General features: G+C 43.6%; 2 protein-coding genes and 1 pseudogene across 4 annotated transcripts in view; 2 read left to right on the top strand and 1 right to left on the bottom strand.

The window, feature by feature from the left end:
* NUDT16L1 (nudix hydrolase 16 like 1) overlaps positions 1 to 1167 on the top strand; it is a 9350-nt gene extending 8183 nt beyond the window's left edge. For 2 of the 3 annotated variants that reach the window (XR_015714273.1, XM_087815663.1), the window contains one exon: positions 437 to 1167. The gene's annotated coding sequence lies outside the window, so the exon portion shown is untranslated. The remainder of the gene's footprint in view (positions 1 to 436) is intronic. The other variant, XR_015714272.1, reaches the window with a different exon arrangement.
* Positions 1 to 22554, bottom strand: part of ANKS3 (ankyrin repeat and sterile alpha motif domain containing 3) — a 27713-nt gene extending 5159 nt beyond the window's left edge. Inside the window, exons 1-9 of the mRNA XM_016214470.2 lie at positions 22333 to 22554; positions 20267 to 20465; positions 19959 to 20080; positions 17975 to 18056; positions 9923 to 10058; positions 5972 to 6130; positions 2796 to 2933; positions 2187 to 2296; positions 684 to 860 (exon numbers count right to left, since the gene is read on the bottom strand). Coding sequence (XP_016069956.1) covers positions 684 to 860; positions 2187 to 2296; positions 2796 to 2933; positions 5972 to 6130; positions 9923 to 10058; positions 17975 to 18056; positions 19959 to 20080; positions 20267 to 20465; positions 22333 to 22502 — 1293 coding nt within the window. The 5' untranslated portion in view covers positions 22503 to 22554. The remainder of the gene's footprint in view (positions 1 to 683; positions 861 to 2186; positions 2297 to 2795; positions 2934 to 5971; positions 6131 to 9922; positions 10059 to 17974; positions 18057 to 19958; positions 20081 to 20266; positions 20466 to 22332) is intronic.
* LOC107538255 (large ribosomal subunit protein eL18 pseudogene) lies at positions 2885 to 5127 on the top strand (annotated as a pseudogene).

The raw sequence follows: 22554 nt of genomic DNA, 5'->3' as shown, positions 1-22554 counted from the left end.
ATCCCACCAACTCTCCAATCCACATGCGTTTAAGGACTCAAGTGGTGCAGCTGCTTGCAGAACCTGGGAATACAGGCCCTGGAGATAGCTCCCTGGGGGTGGGGCGGGGTGCACGAAGCCAGCAAAATTATAGGCTTCTAGTGAACAGCAGAGCTGTGACCTGGAACAAATAAATGGCAAGTACTCACCGGTCTGTCTTCCATCTCTGTACCACCTATGCCCACTGAGGGCAAAGAGCTCAATACACATGCATTAGACAGTTGAGCTGCTATGTCACACCTGTAATCCCTAAGAAATTGCGTAGCCGGAGTGACCCATAATGAAGGCAGAAACAGCAATTTTCATGAAGTGCATATTGTGTGTCCCTTTGTCTCTGCTTCCCTTGCATCTTCTCACTGACTCCTGAAAGCAGCTTTCCTGTTTTTCTCCTCCCTAGGCTCAGGGGGACTGTCAAGTATGGAAATGAGCATGGTAACCAAAGGGAGAGGCAGATACGAAACCTGCCACTGGTACCTTTGACCTTAGGAATCCTCTGGGCCCAAGAAGCTTTACAGATCATTTGGGGAAAAGCCACCATACTCTTCTCTCAACAGTGCATTATAAGCACACAATAAATGCCTTACAAATCACAAAGAGCACCATTTTTCTAAGTGTGTAGCCACCAGTTTCCCAAATGGTCTTACCTGGGGTCCTGAATAGGGGAACTTCTCAGTCTGGGAGATAGATCCTGGGGAACAGGATGCCCCGGAAGTCCCAGTGCTGGGAGGCCACTGGTTGTCACTGTTGCTGTAGCGAGTCTTGGTCTTCATATAACTTTTAGTTTGTTTGCGAACTGAGCTTTTACGTGCATTATCTGAATCCTGTGTCAAGAGGTGTGTGTTTAAAGTAACAGTGAAAGACTAATCATCAGGGAAATACAGATTAAAACCACAATGAGGTATCACCTCACATCTGTCAGAATGGCTACTATCAACAAATCAACAAGTGTTGGTGAAGATGTGGAGAAAAGGGAACCCTCACACACTGTTGGTGGGATTGTAAATTGGTGCAGCCACTAAGGAAAACAGGAGATTCCTGAAAAAATTAAAAATAGAGCTGCCATATGATCTAGCAATTCCATGTTCTGAATATTTATCCAAAATAAACACTACTTCAAAAAAGATACAAGCACCCCTATGCTCACTGCAGTATTACTACTAAATAGCTGAGCCATGGAAGCAAGCTAGGTGTTCAACAGATGAGTAGATGAAGAAGATGTGGTACATATATACAATGGAATATTACTCAGTAGTGAAAAAGAATGAAATCTTGCCCAGCCAGTGTGGCTCAATGGTTGAGCACTGAACCAGGAGATCATGGTTCAGTTCTCAGTCAGGGCAAATGCCCAGGTTGTGGGGGCATGCAGGAGGTAGCCGATGAGATCAATGATTCTCCTCACTGATGTCTCTATCTCTCTCCCTCCCTTTCCATTCCTCTCTCTGAAATCAATATAAATAACAAAATCGGGGTGTTTTAAAAAAGAATGAAATTTTGCTATTTGTAACACGGATGGACCTAAAGGCTATTGTGCTAAGTGAAATAAGTCAGAGCTACCATATGATTTCACTTAATATATAACTCCAAAAAAAATAAAACAGAAAAAGAGAATAAGCTAATGGCTGCCAAAGGGGAGAGGGGTGGGGGAATGGGAATTAAAAATAAGTATAGAGGAAAAGTGCATGACCTCTGGGGTCAGCTAGAGCTGGGTTCGTATCCCAGCTCTATTAGTAAGTACTTGTGGAACCTTGGACAGATTCCTTACAAAAAAAAAGAAACCAAAAACAAACACCCACAACAAAACTGCTCAAAAAATAAAGTAACACTGAAGATCTTGCAGCTGACATGGCTGCATCCAAACTGCTCTCTGCCCCATGGTTCCAGCTTCTACTCTCAATCCGTGCCACTTCCCTCACAGCATGGGTAAGATTTGAAACTACCCCCACATGCCATACAGGGGCTTCCACTGAGGTCACATAAACCCAGGTGGTTCTAGAGGGTGGCCCCGAACCTTGTATGTCCTAGCACAGCACAGACACGCATTAAGTCCCTGTTCTGAGACTCACCCATCTCAAATGAACTGTTAGCATCCCCCATGACACCAACAAAGGGGGGAGAGGTGAGAGATAAACAATAAGGAGAGGCCTTACCTCATTGCTCTCCAAAGAGGCCTCGCTGCTGACTCCTGGGGCTCTTGCTAGACCCTCACTGCTGCTGCTGCTCCGCACAGCCCCAAGGTGGACACAGAAGGTCTGCTCTTCTGACAACAGTAAAGATAACGATGCCTGACTACAGGTCTCACACACGGAGACTCCCCAGAGCCTGAGCTGTTGCATCCACAGCACTCATCAACTCCTTAACGTGTTCTGTTTCATGCTGGCCTGAGAGCCCTCCCCTCTATACACACGGGCAAGGTTTTTGTCTGTTCTGTTCACTGGTAAATCCAAGCATTTAGAACAATGCTTGGCACACAGGGCACTCAGTAACAGTTGCTGAATGAATGATACATGTACTACATAGCAAAGACATTTCCCTGAGGGCTCACTAATCAAGAAGCTAAACCTGTCTGGAACAACTCCCCCAGATCCCGCATGGGGACACTGGGCTGGATGCTGCTTCTCCCCAGTGCCATGCCAGAGTCTTTAACTCTTCTCAGAAGAGCCAGGGTCTTTCTGTGTCTTTCCCCCTCCTGTTCCCTACCAGACAGACTCATCATAGCACCCAAGCCCCAGCAGGATAGGTGGGGGTGGCACACATACCCCGGCTGCTGCTGCTGCTACTCTCCACATCCCGGTCATTGATGGGGGAGGTGACATCCCTGTAGCAGAGGCCCCCTCCTTCCAGGGGGTTCTCATCACTACTGTTGAAGGTGACATAGCCCCGTGGAGGCACCTGCTCTGTGGACAGAACGGGGCACATAAACCCACATGAACACAAAAGGGAAGACAAGTTCCTCCTTCCAAATGTGACCACCTCCTCAGAGGGACCTTGGCGTGAGGGAAGACCCAGGATTTAGGCAGGCAGGAAGGAAAATTGTATCTTCCTGGCCATGATCTCATCCACTTGCCACAATAACTTGGACATACTGTTACGTGCAGTTTGCAGGTGAGGAGACGGGTTCCGAGGGGTTGGGAGACCAATCTTGTGTGCCATGGCAAGTGCATGGTAGTCTAAGGACCTGGTCAAGCCTAGTACCCTCTCCCACACCATGCTGTTTGTTTTCCAAATGCCGAGTAGGAAATGGGCCATCATAGGATTCGACATCTGCCACAACAAAAACCAAAAGGTTCGGCACAAGGAGCCTAAACACCAAGGCATCTATCTAAGGCTGTTGGCCAAGCTCTATAGGTTTCTGGTCAGACAAAGCAACGCCCCCTTCAGCCAAGTGGTGAAGAGGTTGTTCATGAGTCGCACCAACTGGCCGCCTCTGTCCCTTTCCCGGATGGTCCAGAAGATGAAGTTTCCTGGCCAGGAGAGCAAAACCACTGTGGGTGTTGGAACTATAACCAATGACATGCCTGTTCAGGAGGTGCCTAAACTGAAGGTGTGTGCACTTCATGTGAGCAGCCATACCCAGAGCTGCATCCTCAAGGCCAGGGGGCAAGATCCTCACCTTCGACCACCAGGCCCTGCACTCCCCCCAAGGGCTGTGGCCCTGTCTTGCTTTCTGGTCCTTCCAAGGGCCTCAAGATGTACAGGCATTTGGGCAGGCCCCAGGAATCCCTCACATACGATCCAAACCCTATGTACTATCCAAGGGCCAGAAGTTCAAACGTGCAAGAGGCTGACGGGCTAGGCACAGCTACAGAAAACTAACCCCAGATCCTACCTTGTTATTAAAAAGATTTTGGAGCCCTGGCCGGGTAGCTCGGTTGGAGCATCATCCCGGTACGTCAAGGTTTTGGGTTCGATCCCCAGTCAGGGCACATACAAGAGTCAACCAATGAATGCATAAATACCTGGAACAAGAAGTCAATGTCTCTCTCTCTCTCTCTCTCCCCCTCCCCCCTTCCTCTCTTCTCTAAAACCACTCAATAAAAATTTCTAAAAAATTAATAAAATATAAAGATTTTGGATACGAGAGAGAGAGAGAGCGGTAAGCTGTGTTAATGGACTCCTGAGCCAAGGAAAAACTTTAGCACTAGGTGTCCCTTTTAGCTGGAAGCATTTAATCTCACAGGACAGCCTTTACGGTCCCTGTGACTTTTCAACACAGGCACCTAAGGGTTTCCTCTTCGGGTCAGTCAACCCCAGGCAAAAAGAAATCTGGCTGAGCAGGAAGGTTGGAGGCCCTAGGCTAAAAATTAACTATAGTTAACACCAAATTATACAACCTTTGAACGTATCTACCTGCAAGGAAACAAGGAGAAAAGGCAAACACAAACTAGAGAGTTCCATTCTCATCTTGCCCCTGCCACTTCCCCCACAAAAAACATATTTATTTGCATAAAAAAGATTGGCTGATAAAACCATGTCTAAATTATTTTCTTCTTTATACCTTTCTGTAGTTATCAAGGCTTTTTACAATCTGCACACTTATCATTTTAAAATGTTTTTTAATTCTTGGCAAACAACATGTGTGCCTACAGAAAATTTAAATATCACAAGGTATGAGAGGAAAAAACAAAACTCTCCTGAAATGCCATAACCAAGAGTGAACTAGCATCATTATTTTGGAGAACGTTCTTCCAGCCTTCTCTGTGGGTGCATAAGAACAACAGTGTACAAATGGGCTTCAGCCATGGATTACTTGGGTAACTTGAAAGAATTCCATTTAATCAAAGCATTTGTTGGATGGTTACATAGATTAATTACACCCCACCTCCGGGGTAAGGCCTGCCCTTCCTAGGCCCCTACCATATCTCAGGGTGGGACAGGTAGCATGCACTCCTCGGAAAGGAACAGGCTCTGCCACTGAAAACTAAAACTACTTGGCCAAATGTCCCAGAGCCATGTGCTTATAAGCACATCAGACAGGAAGGATATGAGCCGTGCCCTCATCCTGCAGCAGGAGCTTGCCAGCAGCTGGGGGAGGGCCTTTCCCAGTGACCCAGTCAGCCCACTGCCCCCAAGGATGACAGGAGAAGGTAGGCCTTCTCCAGTTGCCAACCCAGGACTCCTTCCAAGGGTCTTAGAAGGAAATCAAGTTACTCACATACTCTTACTGAAATATGGTCTCCTCTGACTGGGAAAGTTGGTTTCTTTCAAGCCCAGGCTTCAGAGGGATATCTGTTCATGAAAAGACCCATCTACCCAGCCCACTAGACCAGCACCTCAGCCTGACCACTGATGGGTGATAGACACCAAAGGAAGATATAACTTGTACGTAAGTCTGCTCTGTAGGTCAGGCCAGTAAGCATAAAACCCAACTTGCGCCTCCTGCACCTCCCGCACTCCCCAAGAGCACTGCACTCAACATTCAGGAGCTGACAACTTTTGAGAATAAACTAAGGAGATGTGCAAACTTGGGGTCTAGGATTCTAGCCCACCAAGTGTATCATGTGACAATTTTCAGAAGGGTCTGAGCATCAGATCCATTACCTGGAGAAAAGAGCAAGAGCGGAGTCTTTCCTTGGCTGGGCCCAAAGGCATATTCATCTCACGCCCAGGTGATGTGGCCAGAGACAGCAAGTGGAGCTCGAACGTCACATTGCTCCTGCACTAGCTGACCCACTATGTGATGAATTTAAATCTGAGCCTAGATACATTTCGGCTGCTATTTGTAATTTTAACAAATGAAAACTCAAAGGACGAACACAAACCCAAGAGCTAGCCATTGACTGATGTACTTCTATCACTGTCATCAATTTTGAGTCTGAGCTGCTGCTCCCACCCAGTGGCCCATGTTTCAGGAGCCTGAGAGTTGCTACTTTTCATCCAGACAGAACCCTTGAACACACTACCAAAACGGTATCAGGAAACGTGGAATGCTCACCATAGCGAGACGGCTGGGTCCTGCCTCCAAGTCCAATAGCTGTGATCCTGGCCAAGGCCCGAGGCCCCTCATGGATGCTGAGGCCCTTCTTCCGACAGGGCCTCTGTCTCTGAGGAACAGGGCAGGATTCATCTGAAGAACTCAGATCTTCATATTTTTCTGTGGGTTAAACATGAAAATTAAGACAATTTGTCCAGCCCTGGCCAGTGTGGCTCAGAGAGTTGAGCATTGTCTTATGCACCAAAAGGTCATCAGTTCAATTCCCAGTCAGCACACATGCCCAGGTTGCGGGACTGATCCCTGGTCGACGTGGGTGTAGGAGGCAGCTGATTGATGTTTCTCATATCGATGTTTCTCTCTCTCTCCCCCCTTCCTCTCTCTCTAAAATCAATAAAAATATATTTAAAAAAAAATTTTGTCCAGTGAGGGACTAATTTACTAATCCTCACAGTAAACTGAAAAAAATCCCTGTAATTGGTTTTCTTAAGTCAAGAAGAAGAAAAGTTTCCCAGGACTTCACATGTGACAAATGCCATAATGGGAATTATGGTCAAGATGGTGGAGTAGAATATTGAATGTCAACTGTAAGTGAAAAAAAAATTTTTAATTTTTTAAAAAGAGAATTAAAAAAATTTTTTTAAAGAAAGAATTTTTGAAAAATGCCATAATGGGCCAGTCCACCACTCAGATGGGCTGGGGACATCCGGGAGAACAGCAAGCTTGCTGAGTATGAGCTGAACTGAAAAAGTCCATCATGATGGGGGAGTCTAATTCTTATTCCTCTCATTGTCTGGGTTTAAAGAATTTTTTATAATAAGCACATATTATGATTACAATTGGAAATAAATTTTGTTCTACGTTAGAGATAAATAATATCTATTCATAACATAGGGCAGCATCACTCACAACTTCTTAGCAATTTTATATTCTCAAATAATTTCTTGGGAAACAAGTGCCATGTGAGGTTCTGTGCTGTTTTAGGAAGTATTTCAAATCACCACCAAATCTGAGCTTAAATGCTCAGCAAACCCCACAGCCATTACTGTTTTATTGATTTTCATAGTTTCCTATATTTCATCATACCTAGAAGGCAAAATTCATGTATATATTTGTAGCAGGTTCCCATCTGATATGATGTCATTCTGGAGTTCATAAGCTGGGGTGGAGACATGGAGAAGTCCCTCATTACCATTGCACTCCATGTGAGCTGGTGATTATTACAAAACAATCCTGAGGCCAGGAAGGGAGCTGGGCAGAGCCAGACCCTGGAAAAGGAATGGGTTCACTCAGATGTGAACTGAGAGCTCTACTCTCAACAATTTCCTGCAAAGTCAGGGAGTTACTGACCCAGGTTCCAAACTTGGGCCAGTGACTCAAGTGAACCAGTCCCTCCTTTCCCTATTCAACTCACTCCCATCTGCTCCAGGATCTATGTCACCAGGAGACCATGGTCCCATCCAAGCAGAAGACGGAGTCATAAAAAATAAATACACAAGGGAGGGGGAACCAAGGAAAAGGCAGCTCCATGAATCTAAACCTCCCAACATGTCGTCTGAAAGCTGCACAAGTCAGCAGGAACCACAGAGAGAATCTCACAAATCCCACATCTTCAACATGACCTAGATGGCAGAGAGCGCCACAAACTTCAAAGTTCTTGCTCCCGTGAGGAGCAGACTAATGGCCCTCTCCAGCAAAGAAATAACTGACTTGCTCACCTCTATTCTCTGCAGGAGCAAAGCAGGTCTAGGAAAAGCCACACAGAGGGGAGATGAGGGGAAAGACGAAGTCCATTCTATGGGCAAAACACTGAAAAAGAATCCTGGTGGAGTGGAGCACAACAGGGAAGTGACTTAAGAACCCATATGGGACCCGAGGGAATAATCAGAGGAGCAGCAGGCCTTCCGGAAGGTGTCTCCTTCCGGAAACTGGGCAGTGAAGACAAAAAGCAAGCGGGGAAGTTCAGGATCTAACAAAACAAAATTGTATCAGAGGACACATAATGCTTGACCTAACTACATTCCACTCCAAAAAAAAAAGGTCCCTAGTAAGAAGATTGTCCTTGGCACTGAGGAGAAGGCAGCTCCTGGACCAGGACTCACACACTCTCCAGGCCACTCAGCCCTGTCTGTGAAATGCAGAAGCACCAGCGATCAGATACCTACACACAAATACTTCAGGGAGCACACAACAAATGGGAATCAAAGACACAGCAAGTGAAAATATTCCCTCTCCAAAACTCAACCAATGGCAAGTAAGCAGAAAAAACTGTGACACAACACTCTGAACTACAGATCCTTCCACAGCACGAGGACAGGAAAAAGCACCCTGAATCAGAAATTCAAAACTGAGAACAAAAAGACACACCACCCACACACAGAATGGTGAGAAAATGGACTGAACTTAGGGGAAAAAATAGAAAAAAAGAAGTCAAGATTAAAATATAAAGACTAACTTACCAGGTGCCCAAGGAAGAACAGATTTGAAATGAAAACTGAACCAGAAATGTTGAAAAGTACGAAAGCCACCAAAGAATGAATGAGATTGAGAGAGAAGTGAAAAATGGCCAGAGAGCCATACTGGAGATGGAAGCCAGCAGAATGAAAAATGGCAAGGGAAATAACCACTGAAACAGGAGAAGGAGAAGACAACGATTTCAGACCTCTATGCAAATAAGTTTAAATCCTGGATGAAATGATTTCCTAGGAAAATACTCTTTACCAAAATTGACCCAGTGAAATCAGAGAGCTTAAACATACCAATTGCTATAGAAGAAACAGAAAAACTTATCAAGGAACTACCCCTCACAAAAGACCAGGCCCAGATGGTTTCACAGGAGAATCCTATCAAACCTTCAAAGGCCATGGGGCACTGATGCTGCAAAAACTGTTCCAGAGCACAAAAAAGCAAAACTTCCCGATGGTTTTTATGAAGCAAGTATAACATTGATACCTATGCCTGATGAAGAGAGAAAAGAAAGAATATCATAGCCACACAAAACCCTAAAAACATCAGCAAACAGAATCCAACACCACATTAGGAAAATAACACACCAAGTGGGGTTTATGCCCAGAATGTAAAGTTGGTTCATTATTAGGAAATTCATTCATACAATATGTTAATAGATTGAAGGAGAAAACTCAAACATCTCCATAGATGTTGAAAAAGCCTTTGACAAGATTCAACACTTATTCCTGTAGAAAACAATCAAGAATATAGGGAATGACAGATACTTTTTTAATATGATAAAAATATATGCAAATCTAAAGGGGGAGAATGGGGGACATCTGTAATACTGTCAACAAGTTGTTTTAAAAATATACATGTATATATATACATAAACGTGTGTGTACAAATAGATGTACATATATATATAAAGTATGTATGTATATATGTATCTGTCATTTCCTATATTCTTGACATATATATATATATATACACACACACACACACACACACACACATACATATTTATCTATCCCTGGCCAGTGTGGCTCAGTTGGTTAAGTGTCATCCCATGCATCAAGGGGTTACCGGTTCAATTCCAGGTCAGGGCAAGAGACTGGGTTTCAGGCTCGATACCCGGTAGGGGTTGTGCAGGACGCAGCTGATCAATGATGTTTCTCCCTCTCTATCCCTCTCCCTTGCCCTCTCTCTAAAACTCAATAAAAACATATTTTAAAAAAAAAGAAACAAAAACCAGAAGCTTGTGAGGCTGCCCTCCTACCTCCAGGTGGGCGCCACGTGCCCACATCCTATGTACCCAAATTCTGCCTGGCAGGTATCACTCTACACCCTAACTAACTTGTCCTCACCCATTAGATAAGCAGGCCTCAACCCTGACTACACAGTGGAGAGGCAGAGGTCTGGAAGGTTGCAAAAGCCAAATATTTTGAAGCAGGTGAGAGTAGGGGGAGGGACTCCAGAAGAGGGTGAGGCAGCAGACACAGGTACCTGGGCTCCGATAGAGGCTCTTGGGCAGAGAAAGTGAGTGAGCATCTATCAACCCCACTATCTTCATGTGTCCATACTGCTTGGCTAGCATTCGGGCTGTGGCTCCGCTATGGTCTCTTGTGTCCACTTTGACTCCCTGTGAAAATTGGTAAAAGAACGAGAGTTAGGAACATCCCCTGCAAAGCACCCTCACTTCTGGGGCAGTGGACCCAGGACGAGAGGTGCAATGGCTTATCACCACCACCACCTTGGAAAGATGTGTACCCAGGGTTCTCTAAAACTACACAACTTTGGGAGAAAAGGCAAAGGCCTGTGTGGTCTCTCACTCTCAATGCTAAAAGTGGGGGTGTGGGGAGGGGCTTGCAGGCTCGTCACGTAAGGCACTAATCCTGCCATCTCATAGCTGAGGCAGCTCTCCAGGTTCATTGCCTTTTAGCTTTCAGCCACCATAGGGCAAGCAGATACTTAAAGAAGAGAGGCAATCAGGTACTCTGGGTGAGGAGGGTAAACTCAGGCTGCTGTGCGTGAGAGCCCACCTTCACCCTTGGCACCCAGGCATGCGCCCACCTCACTTCATTCTCTTCACACAGAAAACTGGAGACAACAGACTTGCTAGAAAAGTAACCTTTAAAAATCATAACTGGAATAAGAGCCCCACCCTCTTAAACACAATTTGGCAACTTTTATCCTAAACCCTAAAAAGTACTTGTAGTCTTCAGCACAGTAATTCCACTTCTGCGACTCTACCTAAGAAAATAACCCCAAATACGGAGAAAGCTTTTACGCACAAAGATGTGTGGCACAAAATATTTGCAATAACGAAAATCTGGAGACAATTTAAATGCTCAGGGATGGAGAGTTTGCTATACTACTGTCATAGATGCTGGTATTTACAAATAATTGGTATAACCAAATTTTTAAAAGGACCATGAGCCCTAGCCGATTTGGCTCAGTGGTTAGAGCGTCGGCCCTGGGGCTGAAGGGTCTGAATTCGACTCTGGCCAAGGGCATGTACCTCAGTTGCAGGCTCGATCCCTGGCCCCAGTCGGAGCGTGTGTGGGAGGCAACCAATCAATGTGTCTCTCGCATCGATGTTTCTCTCTCTCTCCCCCCTTCCACCTTCTCTGAAAAGCAATGGAAAAAATATCCTTGGGTGAGGATTTAAAAAATAAATCAATAAATAAAAGGACCATGAGATAAAACTGTATATACATTACTTCAGCAGCAAAACAAAAAAGTGCACAGAAAGTGCTACTGGAAGGAAATATGCCCAAACTGTTAATATTATTTCTAAGCAGTGAGATAATGGGGACTTCTCCCATCTTTCTTTTATAGTTTCTAAATTTACTTCTACGAGCATATTTACTTCTGAAACTAGAAAAGCCCAATAAGTCTTTTGTTTTCAAAGCTTCAACTGTGTGCTCTCGTATCTGCAGGTGGGACTATGGGATATACTGGAGCTCAGTACTCTGGAGGGCATATCAGCAAGACAAAGTTAAAACACTGCAAGTGCCCATACCCTTTGACCTGGCAATTCCACCTCTAGAAATTTAAACTCAGGAAATAATTAAGGACATACGTGAACATTTAGGATCTTCCCTGCAGCATTTAGTATAGTGAGAACTGGAAAGAACCTAAAAATAGGGAGTCAGTGAAATACGTGAGGACACATCTATAAAATGGAACAGCACTCACTCATTTATATAACAGGTCCAAGCGTATTAGCAATATGGACAAGTGTGCACAAGACATCATTAAGAGGAAAAAATATATAACAAAACAATTTGTATGACAGGATTCTACTTTGACTTAAATATCTATTAAAAAACTACAAGGCCCAGCCAGTGTGGCTCAGTGGATTGAGCACTGTCCCATGCACCAGGAGGTTGCTGGTTCGCTTCCCAGTCAGGGCACATGCCCAGGTTATGGGCTCGATCCCCAGTAGGGGCATGCAAGAGGCAGCCCATCGATGTTTCTGTCTTATATATTTCTATCTCTCTCCCCCTCTCCCTTCCTCTCTCTAAAATCAATAAAAACCAATTTTTAAAAAAACAACAAGAAACTACAATACTGGACAATGTGTTAACAAGCATTATCTCTAGGTGATGAGATTATTAGGGTTTTTTGCTTTCTTTTTGCTTAACTTTTACTTTCTAATTCTTTTATAGCACATGTATATCACTTGTATAGTAAGTATATATGTACTCTTTCCTCCTATTGAAAAACTATGACCAACTGACAGTCCTGGCTGAGAGCAGCAGAGGTGTTACACTGCCCTCTGGTTGGGGAAAAACTGCATTTTTACAAGCGCCTGACTGAGCTTTACTTACTTTCTACAATCCCTCCCATTCCAGAGCTCTGTTTAGAAATCACTTATGAAACCTTCAGCCTTATAAGATAATTTCTAGACCCCGGCCAGGTGGCTCAGTTGGTTGAAGCCTCGTCCTGTACACCAAAAGGATTTGGGTTCAATTTCCGATCAGGGCACATACCTAGGCTGCAGGTTTAATCCCCAGTGGGGACATGTATGGGAGGCAAACAATCAATGTTTCTCTCTCTCTCTCCCCCTCCCCTTCCTCACTTTCTAAAAACCAATAAACATATCCTCAGGTGAGGATTAAAAAAACAATTTCTAGAGGGGAAGGGGAAGGGGAAGGGGGAACTGGATGAAGGTGGTCAAAAGGCACAGACTTTCAGTTATAAAATAAATGCTAGGGATGTAATATACAACACAATTACTATAGTCAACACTGCTGTACGATGTGCAGGAAAGCTGTTAGGAGTAAGTTCTAGGAGGTCTCATCACAAGTCAAAAACTACATACAGGGTAGGTTTACAGTTGTAAGTACACAAAACAAGAGTTTATTCTTGTATTACTATTTTTTAATTACTGTATTCTACATGAACTGTAAACCTACTTCTGTCCTACCCTGTATAGATATATTCTCTATATGAGATGACAGATGTCAAACTAAACTTATTGTGGTAATCACTTCACAACAGACATAAGTCAAATCAACTTATACAGTGATGTATGTCAATTATCTCAATAAAACTGGTGAAAAAAAATATATATAATTTCCAGTTTCAGTTTGAAAGAAGAAACCCAAAGACTTCTACCAAAATAAACAATACTATCTCACGATAGGGTTTTAACTAATATGTTTTTAAGTCTGGAAGACTTTGACTTCAGGCTATACTAAAGCAATACTATTTCTTAGTAAGAAATAAGAAAAGAGAATAACAAGGTCCCTGAGGTGAGGGAAGAGAATATTAGAATTTCTATCTATTTATTCTTTAAATGTTTTTCAGTTTTTCTTCATATTTTATAATGCACATATTACTAGAAAATTACATGATCAAAATTCATTATACCTGACATGAAAGTGGGCTCACAAAGTTTAGAGACCATGGACCAGTATTACAGTGGGTGCACTCGTCAGATGGAGGGCCATTGGATCAACTGTCAGTTCCCTCCTAAAAGAGGCCCAAACATACCCAGTCATCCTGCCCAGACTGAGCTGCTGGAGCCTGGCTCCACTGGAAGGAAGGGACATGGGGTACAAGGGAAGCAGCCACAGCTCTTTCCTACCCTGGCAAAGAGCTTGGGGTGCCTGGCCTTGTCCACTTCCCCATTTCTAAGAATGAAGCCTGGCTCTGGAGGGGCAGGTCAAGAGACCTGGTGGGCCTACCCCTCTGGCTAATCATGACTTAGCAGGAGGAGATCTGCAAGAAACATGGAGTAGCCACACAGGGCAAGCCAGATAGCCACCCCAGCACTGGAACAGCCTGGCCCATCAGTCACATGCTCCAAGCCATGTCTACCAGCTACCTCGGTCAGAGGCAATTGCTTAGAATTGACCAATACTTTTTAAAAAATGTTTTTATTGATTAGAGAGAGAGGAAGGGAGGAGGAGAGAGAGATAGAAACATTAATGATGAGAGTCATTGATCAGCTGCCTCCTGCACGCCCCCTACTGGGGATCGAGCCCGAAACTCAGGCATGTGCCCTGACTGGCATAAAACCGTGACTTCTTGGTTCATAGGTTGTCACTCAATCACTGAGCCACGCCAGCCAAGCTTGACCAATACTTTTGATTGCTGATTAGTGAGCTGGAGGAATTCTGTTGATTTCCTGAGTTTGATAATTATATGTGATTAGGAAAGAAAATTCTTGCTTTTAGGAAATACATATGAAAGCAGTTAGGGGGGGAAAGGGCATTATGCCAGCAGCTTATTTTCAAATGATTTTTGAAAAGTTATATGTATATAAATATATATAGACATGAAATCTTAACACTGGGAAATCTAGCAGAGGCACACAAATTCTTTGTACCATTTTGTGATGTTTCTTTAAGTCTGAAATTATTTCAAAGTTTAAAATTTTTTAAATTTTCCAAAAGAAATCCAATACAACTTGTTTTTCCTCAATGCAAGTTGCTCACACACAATCTTAGGCCCAGCTGGGGAGTAAAGGCACCAAGGGCACCAAACGAGGGCATACTCTGCATGGTAGATAAATGATCTAAAGTCTCTGATTTACCAATGTTTCCTGTTTGAAAACACTACATGGATGACTGTCTCTTACGATTTCCAGTTCTACCTTATTTAAATTCAGACTCTAAACTCAGAAGCAGAGGTTGTGCTTCTTACAGTTCTGGGCTCCTGCCCATCTATTTTTTTCCCCTGTCCATTTATTCTTTTTTGTTTTTATTATTTTGTTTTCTGCCAATCTATTCTTTACCCTAGGCTATTAAGGATCCTAGTCCTTGTGAGTAGGTTCACCTACAAAGAATAATTATTTGTAGAAAAGAGAGCCCAAAAGGCTGATAATATGTGGACAAGAGGCTCGACCTCATCAGAAATCTGGAAAAGTAAAAATCAATAGGAGACAGCTCATTTGATACCATGTAGCAAGTGTTATTGAGGGAGAGACAAGAACTATAAAATACTACTGGAAGAGTGTGAACTGGGGCAACTATGCAGGAAAGTAAGTTAATACTCTCTACTGCAGATGCACCCACCCTACACACCAAAGTTCTACTTTGAAAAATACATCCTGATCTCCTATAGAAAGCTCTTCACACGTGTTTGAGAACACAGGTAAAAAAAATGTGAATTGCAGCACTGTTAGGAATAGCAAACTTAAATGAACACATTTAAGTGAACACAACTTAAATGTGCCCTAAAAAAGGAAAGGATAGGACTGAACAGTGGTTAGAGCATCAACCCACGCACCAAAGGGTCACGGGTAGATTCTGGGTCAAGGGCACGTACCTGGGTTGCAGGTTTGATCCCCAGCCCTGGTCAGAGGGCATGCGGGAGGCAACCAATCAATGTATCTCTCTCACATCAATGTTTCTCTCTCTCTCTGTCTCCCCCTTCCTTCCAGTCTCTCTAAAAATCAACAGAAAAAATATCCACAGGTGAGGATTAACAGAAAAAAAAAAAGGGGGAAGGTAAATGCAATATATTCACACAGTCGATAAGTACACAGCTGTTAAAGTGAGTGAACAGTGCCTACATTTACCAACACTGCTGAATGACACATATGGTCTGGTATGTTATTTACATATATCTTTAAAATACATAAAACAAGTCCATGCATTGCTTAAAGACATACAGTATGTGATGAAAGCACCAAAATCAGAGATAGGAAAGGTACAGACCAGCATCTGGATAGTGGTGACCTCTGGATCATGTGAGTTAGTTGCACTATCTTCTGTACTTTTTTACATGTTTAAAGTACTTCATAATTTAAGATCCATAACTCTTGCTGCTGTGGAAAGAGTGTCAGTTGGTACAGCCTGCTCTTTGGATGGCAATTTGGCAACATCCAAGCTAAGACTGTACTTACACTTCACCCTTCTACCTTTAGTACTGAATTGTCCAGAGGAGGTTGCACACATATGCAAAGATACACATGCACAGATATTCTCCACAGCACTGTGCCTAACAGTGAATGGTTGGCAACAATCTAATTCTGTCTAGACCACTTTAAAGAAACTTGCTTCATCCTTTCAAGAGTACTATGCCACCACACACACACACACACACACACACGCACGCACGCGCGCACACACCAAACAAGAAGAGAGCTTTATATGCTGATATAGAACAACATCCAGGATAGACAGTTAAGTTTAAAAAAAAAACACCAGCAAGTTGGGGAGCAGCCCCAGGAGAGTGACCAAGAGAATGAGGCAAAGGCTGGAGGCAGCCTCACTGTATACCTTCTGTCTCATCTGTACTTTTACCATGTAAATGTACTGTCCCCAAATTCTTTTTTAAAAAGAGATACCTGTTAACATTTTATTATTCTAAAGTTCCCACCAATACGAAAAACAAACAAACTATACAATAGAAAAGTGGGCCCAAAATATAAAGAGACAATTCATCAAAGAATTACAAATGGCCAATATACTTTAACATGTTCAATCTCACTAGTAACTACAAACAAAAATGAGATGCCACTTGTCTCCTACCAGGTTGAAAAAAATTTTAAATGGGTCATCTCTCACCTTAAGGGCTGGTGAGGACATGAGAAAATGAGCACCTTCATATATTACTGGTGGGATGGACAACAGAAACAACATTTTAGTGGGAATTTGTTAGGACTTTCTATCTAAACTAAGTAATTCCCCTACTAAATTTTTAAAACAACTTTATTAAGATAAAATTCACATACTATGCAATTCACCCATTTACAGTATTACAATTCAGTGGTGTGCAACCACCGCCACAATCAATTTCAGGACATCTTCATCACCCTAAATAGAAATCCTATCCCCTTAACCATCACCCTCTCTCCACTCTTGCCATCCCCTCCATCCCGAGGCAACCACCAATCTACTTCTTCTATAGATTTGCTTATCCTGGACATTTCATATAAAAGGAATCATACAATATGTGGTCCTTTGCATCTGGTGTCTTTCACTGAGCATAATTATTTTCAAGGCTCATCCTTGTAGCATCCTTTTTATATCTGATTAATATTCCATTTTATGGCTATAACACATTTTATTTATCCATTTGTCAGTAGATGGACATTTGGGTTGTTTCCACCTTTTGGTTATAACACAGCTATGGACATTTGTGTTTCCATTTTTGTATGGACATGTTTTCAATTCTCCTGGGTATATACACAGAATTTCTGGTTCACATGGTAATTCTGTATGGTTTTTAGTTTCTTGGGTTTTTAAAATATATATATATATTTTTTATTGATTTTAGAAAGAGAGGGAGAGAGAAACATTGATGTGAGACAGAAACATTAATCAGTTGCCTTCCGTATGTGTCCTAACCTGACCAGGAATTGAACGGGCAACCCTTTGGTGCACAGGCCTACACTCAACCAACTGCCCACTCCAGCAGGGCAGGTAACTCTACATTTAACTGAGGAACAGCCAGAGGCTACATCATTTACATTCCCACCATCAGTGAATGAGGGTTCCAATTTCTCTACATCCTCACTAACTCTTATTATCACCTGTCTCTTTTTTATTATAAACATGCTAATAGTTATGATTTACATTTCCCTGATGACTAATGATGTCAGGCATTTTTTCACGTGCTTATGGCCCATCTGTATATTTTCTTTGGTGAAATGTCTATTCGGATCCTTTGGTCATCTTTTAATTATCTTTTTATTAGGACCTATTAAATTTAAAATGTGAGCACCAGCAAACTCTCTTGTAGAAATACAGTATACATAGATAATTGCATGCATACCAAAGCTGTATACATAAAGATATTCCCTGGAGCACTGATTCCAACTGCAAAATAATGGAAACTTAAAACTGATTAAATTATGGCAGAGATTATACATGGAATAATCCTTACACAACGATTAGATGTCTATGGCATATTAAGTGATTTTTTTAAAAAGCTGCAGACCAAGTATACACTTTGTCCAAAACAAAATATGTTGAGTAACTAGATGAAGAGAAGTTTTTTCTGTGTAGCAGAAAATTCTGCTATAGTTTATACTTCAGTGAGATAATTTGTCACTTGCTGTAACTAAATTATAAGCTAATAAAGAGGGTCACTTACATGATTTAGAAAATACTGCACAATTATTTCATGCCCAGCAGCAGCTGCTTCCATCAAAGGAGTGAATCCATATACTGGCTCCCTGCAAGACAGAGGCCCAGTCCAATGATTAGCGGAGAGAAATTCTGCCAGGTAGATGCTTTCCTGACAAAGATAAAACCAAGCTGATGCAACGTCGCCCATCCCTAAGTGCAGAGGTCTCCCTCTCGCAAGGATGGGGAGAGATGAGAAAAATTCTTATCAACACATCAGCCTCATGAACTCCTCTGGTTTCTACCCCAGCTTGTCTGTCTGTCATCTTAAAGACATTGTTTTCCTGCTTCACTCCGTCTAAGCTGTTTGCACCTGCTTTCTCTTAGGTCTCTCCACTTGAATCACCTGCAAAAGGCAGCTGTTGCCCTTACTGTTTACAGAAACTTAAGGTCTCCCACCCACCTATCCAGACCCTATCTTTTCAGTTCAACATCCTCCAGGAACCCTCCAAAAAGCTCCGGGACTAATAATCTACCCACTCTTACTATGCCTGGTACCTGATGCTTATTTCTTGTGCGGGTTATGGTTAACTCAGCACTCTTCAGAGTGCCCCTTAACCCTCACTTCTGTCATGCTGGTCTAGAAGACAGAAACCAAGCTAAATACTGGGTTTCATCCATTCTAAAACACATTTTTACATCTCTGCAGTCAGAATGTATCTCAAAATCCATAGGTGAGTTGCAGTTTAGTTAGTAGCATTTTTTTCTTTCTTGATAGCATGTAAAGCTATGGTGTGTCTCATAACAGATGACACCAACTGGGGGCCATGGACAGTGCCAGTTGGATGCTGCATTGAAAGGGAATTATTGGAGGGTGTGGGAAGGTAGAAGAAAGTAAAGGGGGGACAAATGGTTGTGGAAGGAGACTTGACTTGGGGTAGTAAACACACAATACAATATACAGATGATGTATTATAGCATTGTACACCTTAAACCTATATAATTTTATTAACCAGTCACCCCAATAAATTCAATAAAAAGGAAGAAAGAAAAAGAAAAGGGATTATCATCACAACATGCTTTAGACAATATCCCTTCCAGCTTATAAAACTCATGACTATTGCTCTGCCAGTGTTGCTAAGTGGTTAGAGCATCGGCCCTCAGACCAAAGGGTAGCAGGTTTGATTCCCAGTCAAGGGCAGGTAGCTAGGTTGCAGGTTCGATCCCCGGCCCCGGTCAGGGCATGTGCAGGAGGCAACCAATTGGTGTGTCTCTCTCACATCAATGTTTCTCCCTCCCCCCCCCCCTTCACTCTCTCTAAAAATCAATGGGAAAAAATATTCTCAGATGAGGATTAACAAAACAGAAAAACCCTCATGACTGTTTTTCAAAGCATCACCTCACCTGATAAGGCCAAAAGGAGAAATGAATCAGCGTTAATGCATGTCAATTAAATGCCATTCACTACATTAGGCCTCTGGCATACAGAACATGTAGCCCTGGCCACTCTGGCTCAGTGGTTAAGAGTGTTGGCCCTCGGACTGAAGGGTTCGATTCTGTCCAAGGGCATGTACCTTGCTTGCAGGCTGATCCCTGGCCCTGGTTGGGGAGCGTGTGTGTGGGAGGCAACCAATCGATGTGTCTCCCTCACATCGATGTTTCTCTCTCTCTCTCTCTTCTACTCTCTGAAAAGCAATGGAAAGAGTATCCTCGAGTGTAATTCTTCTAACTCTATGACATAGGTATTGCTATCTTCAGTTTTCAGACAAAAAAAATGAGGCTCAGAGAGTTAAAGTGCTGCACTCAATGTCACCCGACAGATGTGTAAAAAGACCAGAATTATTCCTACGCCTCCTGCACCTGGGCAGGAGCGTCTCTTCTGTCCCTTTGTCTGGACCCCTCATACGGAGGAAGGGCTGCCCTGACTCTGGCCTGTAGCTGCCTCTACAGTTGCCTTCCTTAGTGTTATATGTGACTATACCCACCATGGCCACTTAAGACCTGGTAATCACCTCACGTTGGCATTTGCTCCACTGTCCAAAAGGAACTTGACCATCTGCTGATGCCCCGCGCTGGTACAGTGGAAGAGGGCAGTCCAGCCTTGAATGTCCTTCATTTCTAGCTCAGCACCTTGCTTCAAGAGAACACAGAATGCTTGTTACAGCCTTGTCTCCTCTACGTGGGGCAGGCACCCTCCAGGACGTCATGCTGAAAGAATCAAAGTGATTACACACACACACCATGGCCTACAGTGGTTCACGTCTCTGCCAGAGCAGCAGGGAGCCCCTCAGATTTGAGCCTGAGTTCCCTCGTAGCTCACCTGGAGGAGAAAGTAGGCGATGCTCTCGTTGCCACAGCTGGAAGCCAGCATCAGTGGAGTCTGCCCTTCTGGGGTCGGCACATTCACACTCACCCCCGCCTCGAGCAGCAGGTGCACGATGGTATCGTGTCCAATGTAGGAGGCATACATCAGCGGGGTCCAGCCACCACCATTCTTCTTATTCAAATCTAACTCTCTCCTAAACAAACGCAAGATATGCTAGACATGCCCAGCCATCTCACATGTGGGGTTTACCAGAGCCAGAGTCAAGGCCAGGGGTGCTTCTAAACATCCTACAGTGCACAGGACAACCCCCACCACAAATCCTGGCCCAGATTGTCAGTAGTGCCAAGGTAAAGAAATCCTGACCTGGAGCCTTGACTACCTTCCACCAACAGACCACAGGCTGTTAGTCCAGTGCTGGGGGGAGAAGAAGGAACTTAGGACAATGGAGTCCCGCTACAACTGACTTCTCCTTTGTCACCTTACCCTACAGAAACATTCTTAGAAAGTCGGTGACCAAATAATCTTACCTTCCTCACTAATTTCCATCAAAGTTCTAAAAAAACATTTCCCACAGGAAAAAAATGTGGGGTTCCCAAGGTATGGAAATAACATCCACTTCCAGGAACATCCTGTGTAGTTCATGCCCCACAGCCTTTCCTCTTCCACAGTCCTTGCCTCCAGTGGAACTAATCAACCTGCCATCAATCCACACAGTTTGCGCCTCTCATAGGTTTGCACATAACAAGCACACCATTTACTAGCATCTTCTATTGACGCTGGGATGCCCAAACAGCCATTCTGAAAGGTCCCAATTCCAGGAATGAAGTATCAGCCACTCTCTGGGGGAGTCACATGAGGACAAATTCGTCCTCAACATGTGACCTTCATTGATGGAGCACTCAATTCTATATGGAGAAGGGCCTAACCCTTGGCAGAGCATATCTGAGGCTCTCACACCTCCCATCAGTCCAATCCCCCATTCTGATGCCTCCAACTCTTTGGGTCCTCAGTCTATCTTACTGTGAGCAAGCCTTGGGCTTAGCTAGCATCCCAATCCCAATCAGAACACAAGCACTTCCCTCTTCTCCTCTATAGAGCCATTCTGGACTGTGCATTTTACCAGAACACCCAAAGTCTTAAAAGCCCAAGAACACCATAGCAGCAGTTATAACTGGGGTCTTGGTGACCCTGTGGGGGAAATGTGCTGCCTGAGTACCCAACTACACAATCCCAAGGCCGCCTGGTGCGGGAGTATAATGGTTTATCCCTCACCAAAGTGCATTTGCATTCAATTGGCCAGGTTTTTGTAAGTGATGGCTATGACTTGGGAACTGAAAATCTGGGGCTTCAACAAGGTTTGGCTCTGGCACCCCAGAGACTGGAAAAGGCACGTGTAGGTATGGACACAGATCATTTCTCTGTGTTATTGATGAGAAATGGAAATATGAGCACAAAGTGTGGTGGACATAAAGGGGTGGAGGCGAGACAGATTCTTTTCCAAAGATTACAGTAGATATCACATTGTACTACAAACAAGACATAGCCGAGGACCATTGCTGTTGTATGGGGACTTAATATATGTATAACATTAGTAAAAATGGTATTTGGGCAGTTAGTTCAGGTGGCAATCCTCCAGAAGGGCAGATAAACCTTGCTGCCTCCTCCTCTTATATGGCAGGTGCTGGAAGGAAGAGGAGGGCACAAGGGATTAAAATGAACCCCTTGGGCATTGCTTTCTATCTTTATTTTTACTTGAGCATTTCTGCAGTTAGTGAAAACTATAGAATTACTCTGGTTAAAGTAAGCTGCAAATGTTTCTAAGCCCATGAAAAATGTTTAAACTAGCTTTTTCCTCTTAGGGATAAAAACTGCCTTCTTTATTGGAGTTCAGCATAAACCATTATTGACAACTGCCCGAGAGGAGCAGGGTTAATCTAAGGCCATATGTATTAAGCGTCTATGAGGCCTGGTTAGCATACTAACATCTCTATGTGGAAGTTGAAGCCACTGAGATGGTCCTCAAAATCTAAGGAGAAGGAACATTTCCTAAGATGTCTTACCGCTGCACACATTCTTTCACCACTTCATACTGGCCGATGGAAGCAGCTGTGTGGAGATCCAAGGGGATGGCCAGCTCCTCCCAGCTGACCTGCGCACCCAGCCCATGCCACATGGACAAGCTGCAGGTCGGGAGTTCTGGTTCACTGGCTTCATCGCTGAGCTCCGACATTGCTGTGGAGGGAGGCCCAGGGGTTAGGTCTTTCTTTCCTGGTGGTTCCAGG

Source organism: Miniopterus natalensis, chromosome 3, assembly GCF_054644295.1.
Source record: "Miniopterus natalensis isolate mMinNat1 chromosome 3, mMinNat1.hap1, whole genome shotgun sequence".
NCBI lineage: Eukaryota > Metazoa > Chordata > Mammalia > Chiroptera > Miniopteridae > Miniopterus > Miniopterus natalensis.
The sequence above is the reverse complement of the archived record's forward strand: the minus strand, read 5'-3'. Positions and strand labels throughout refer to the sequence as shown.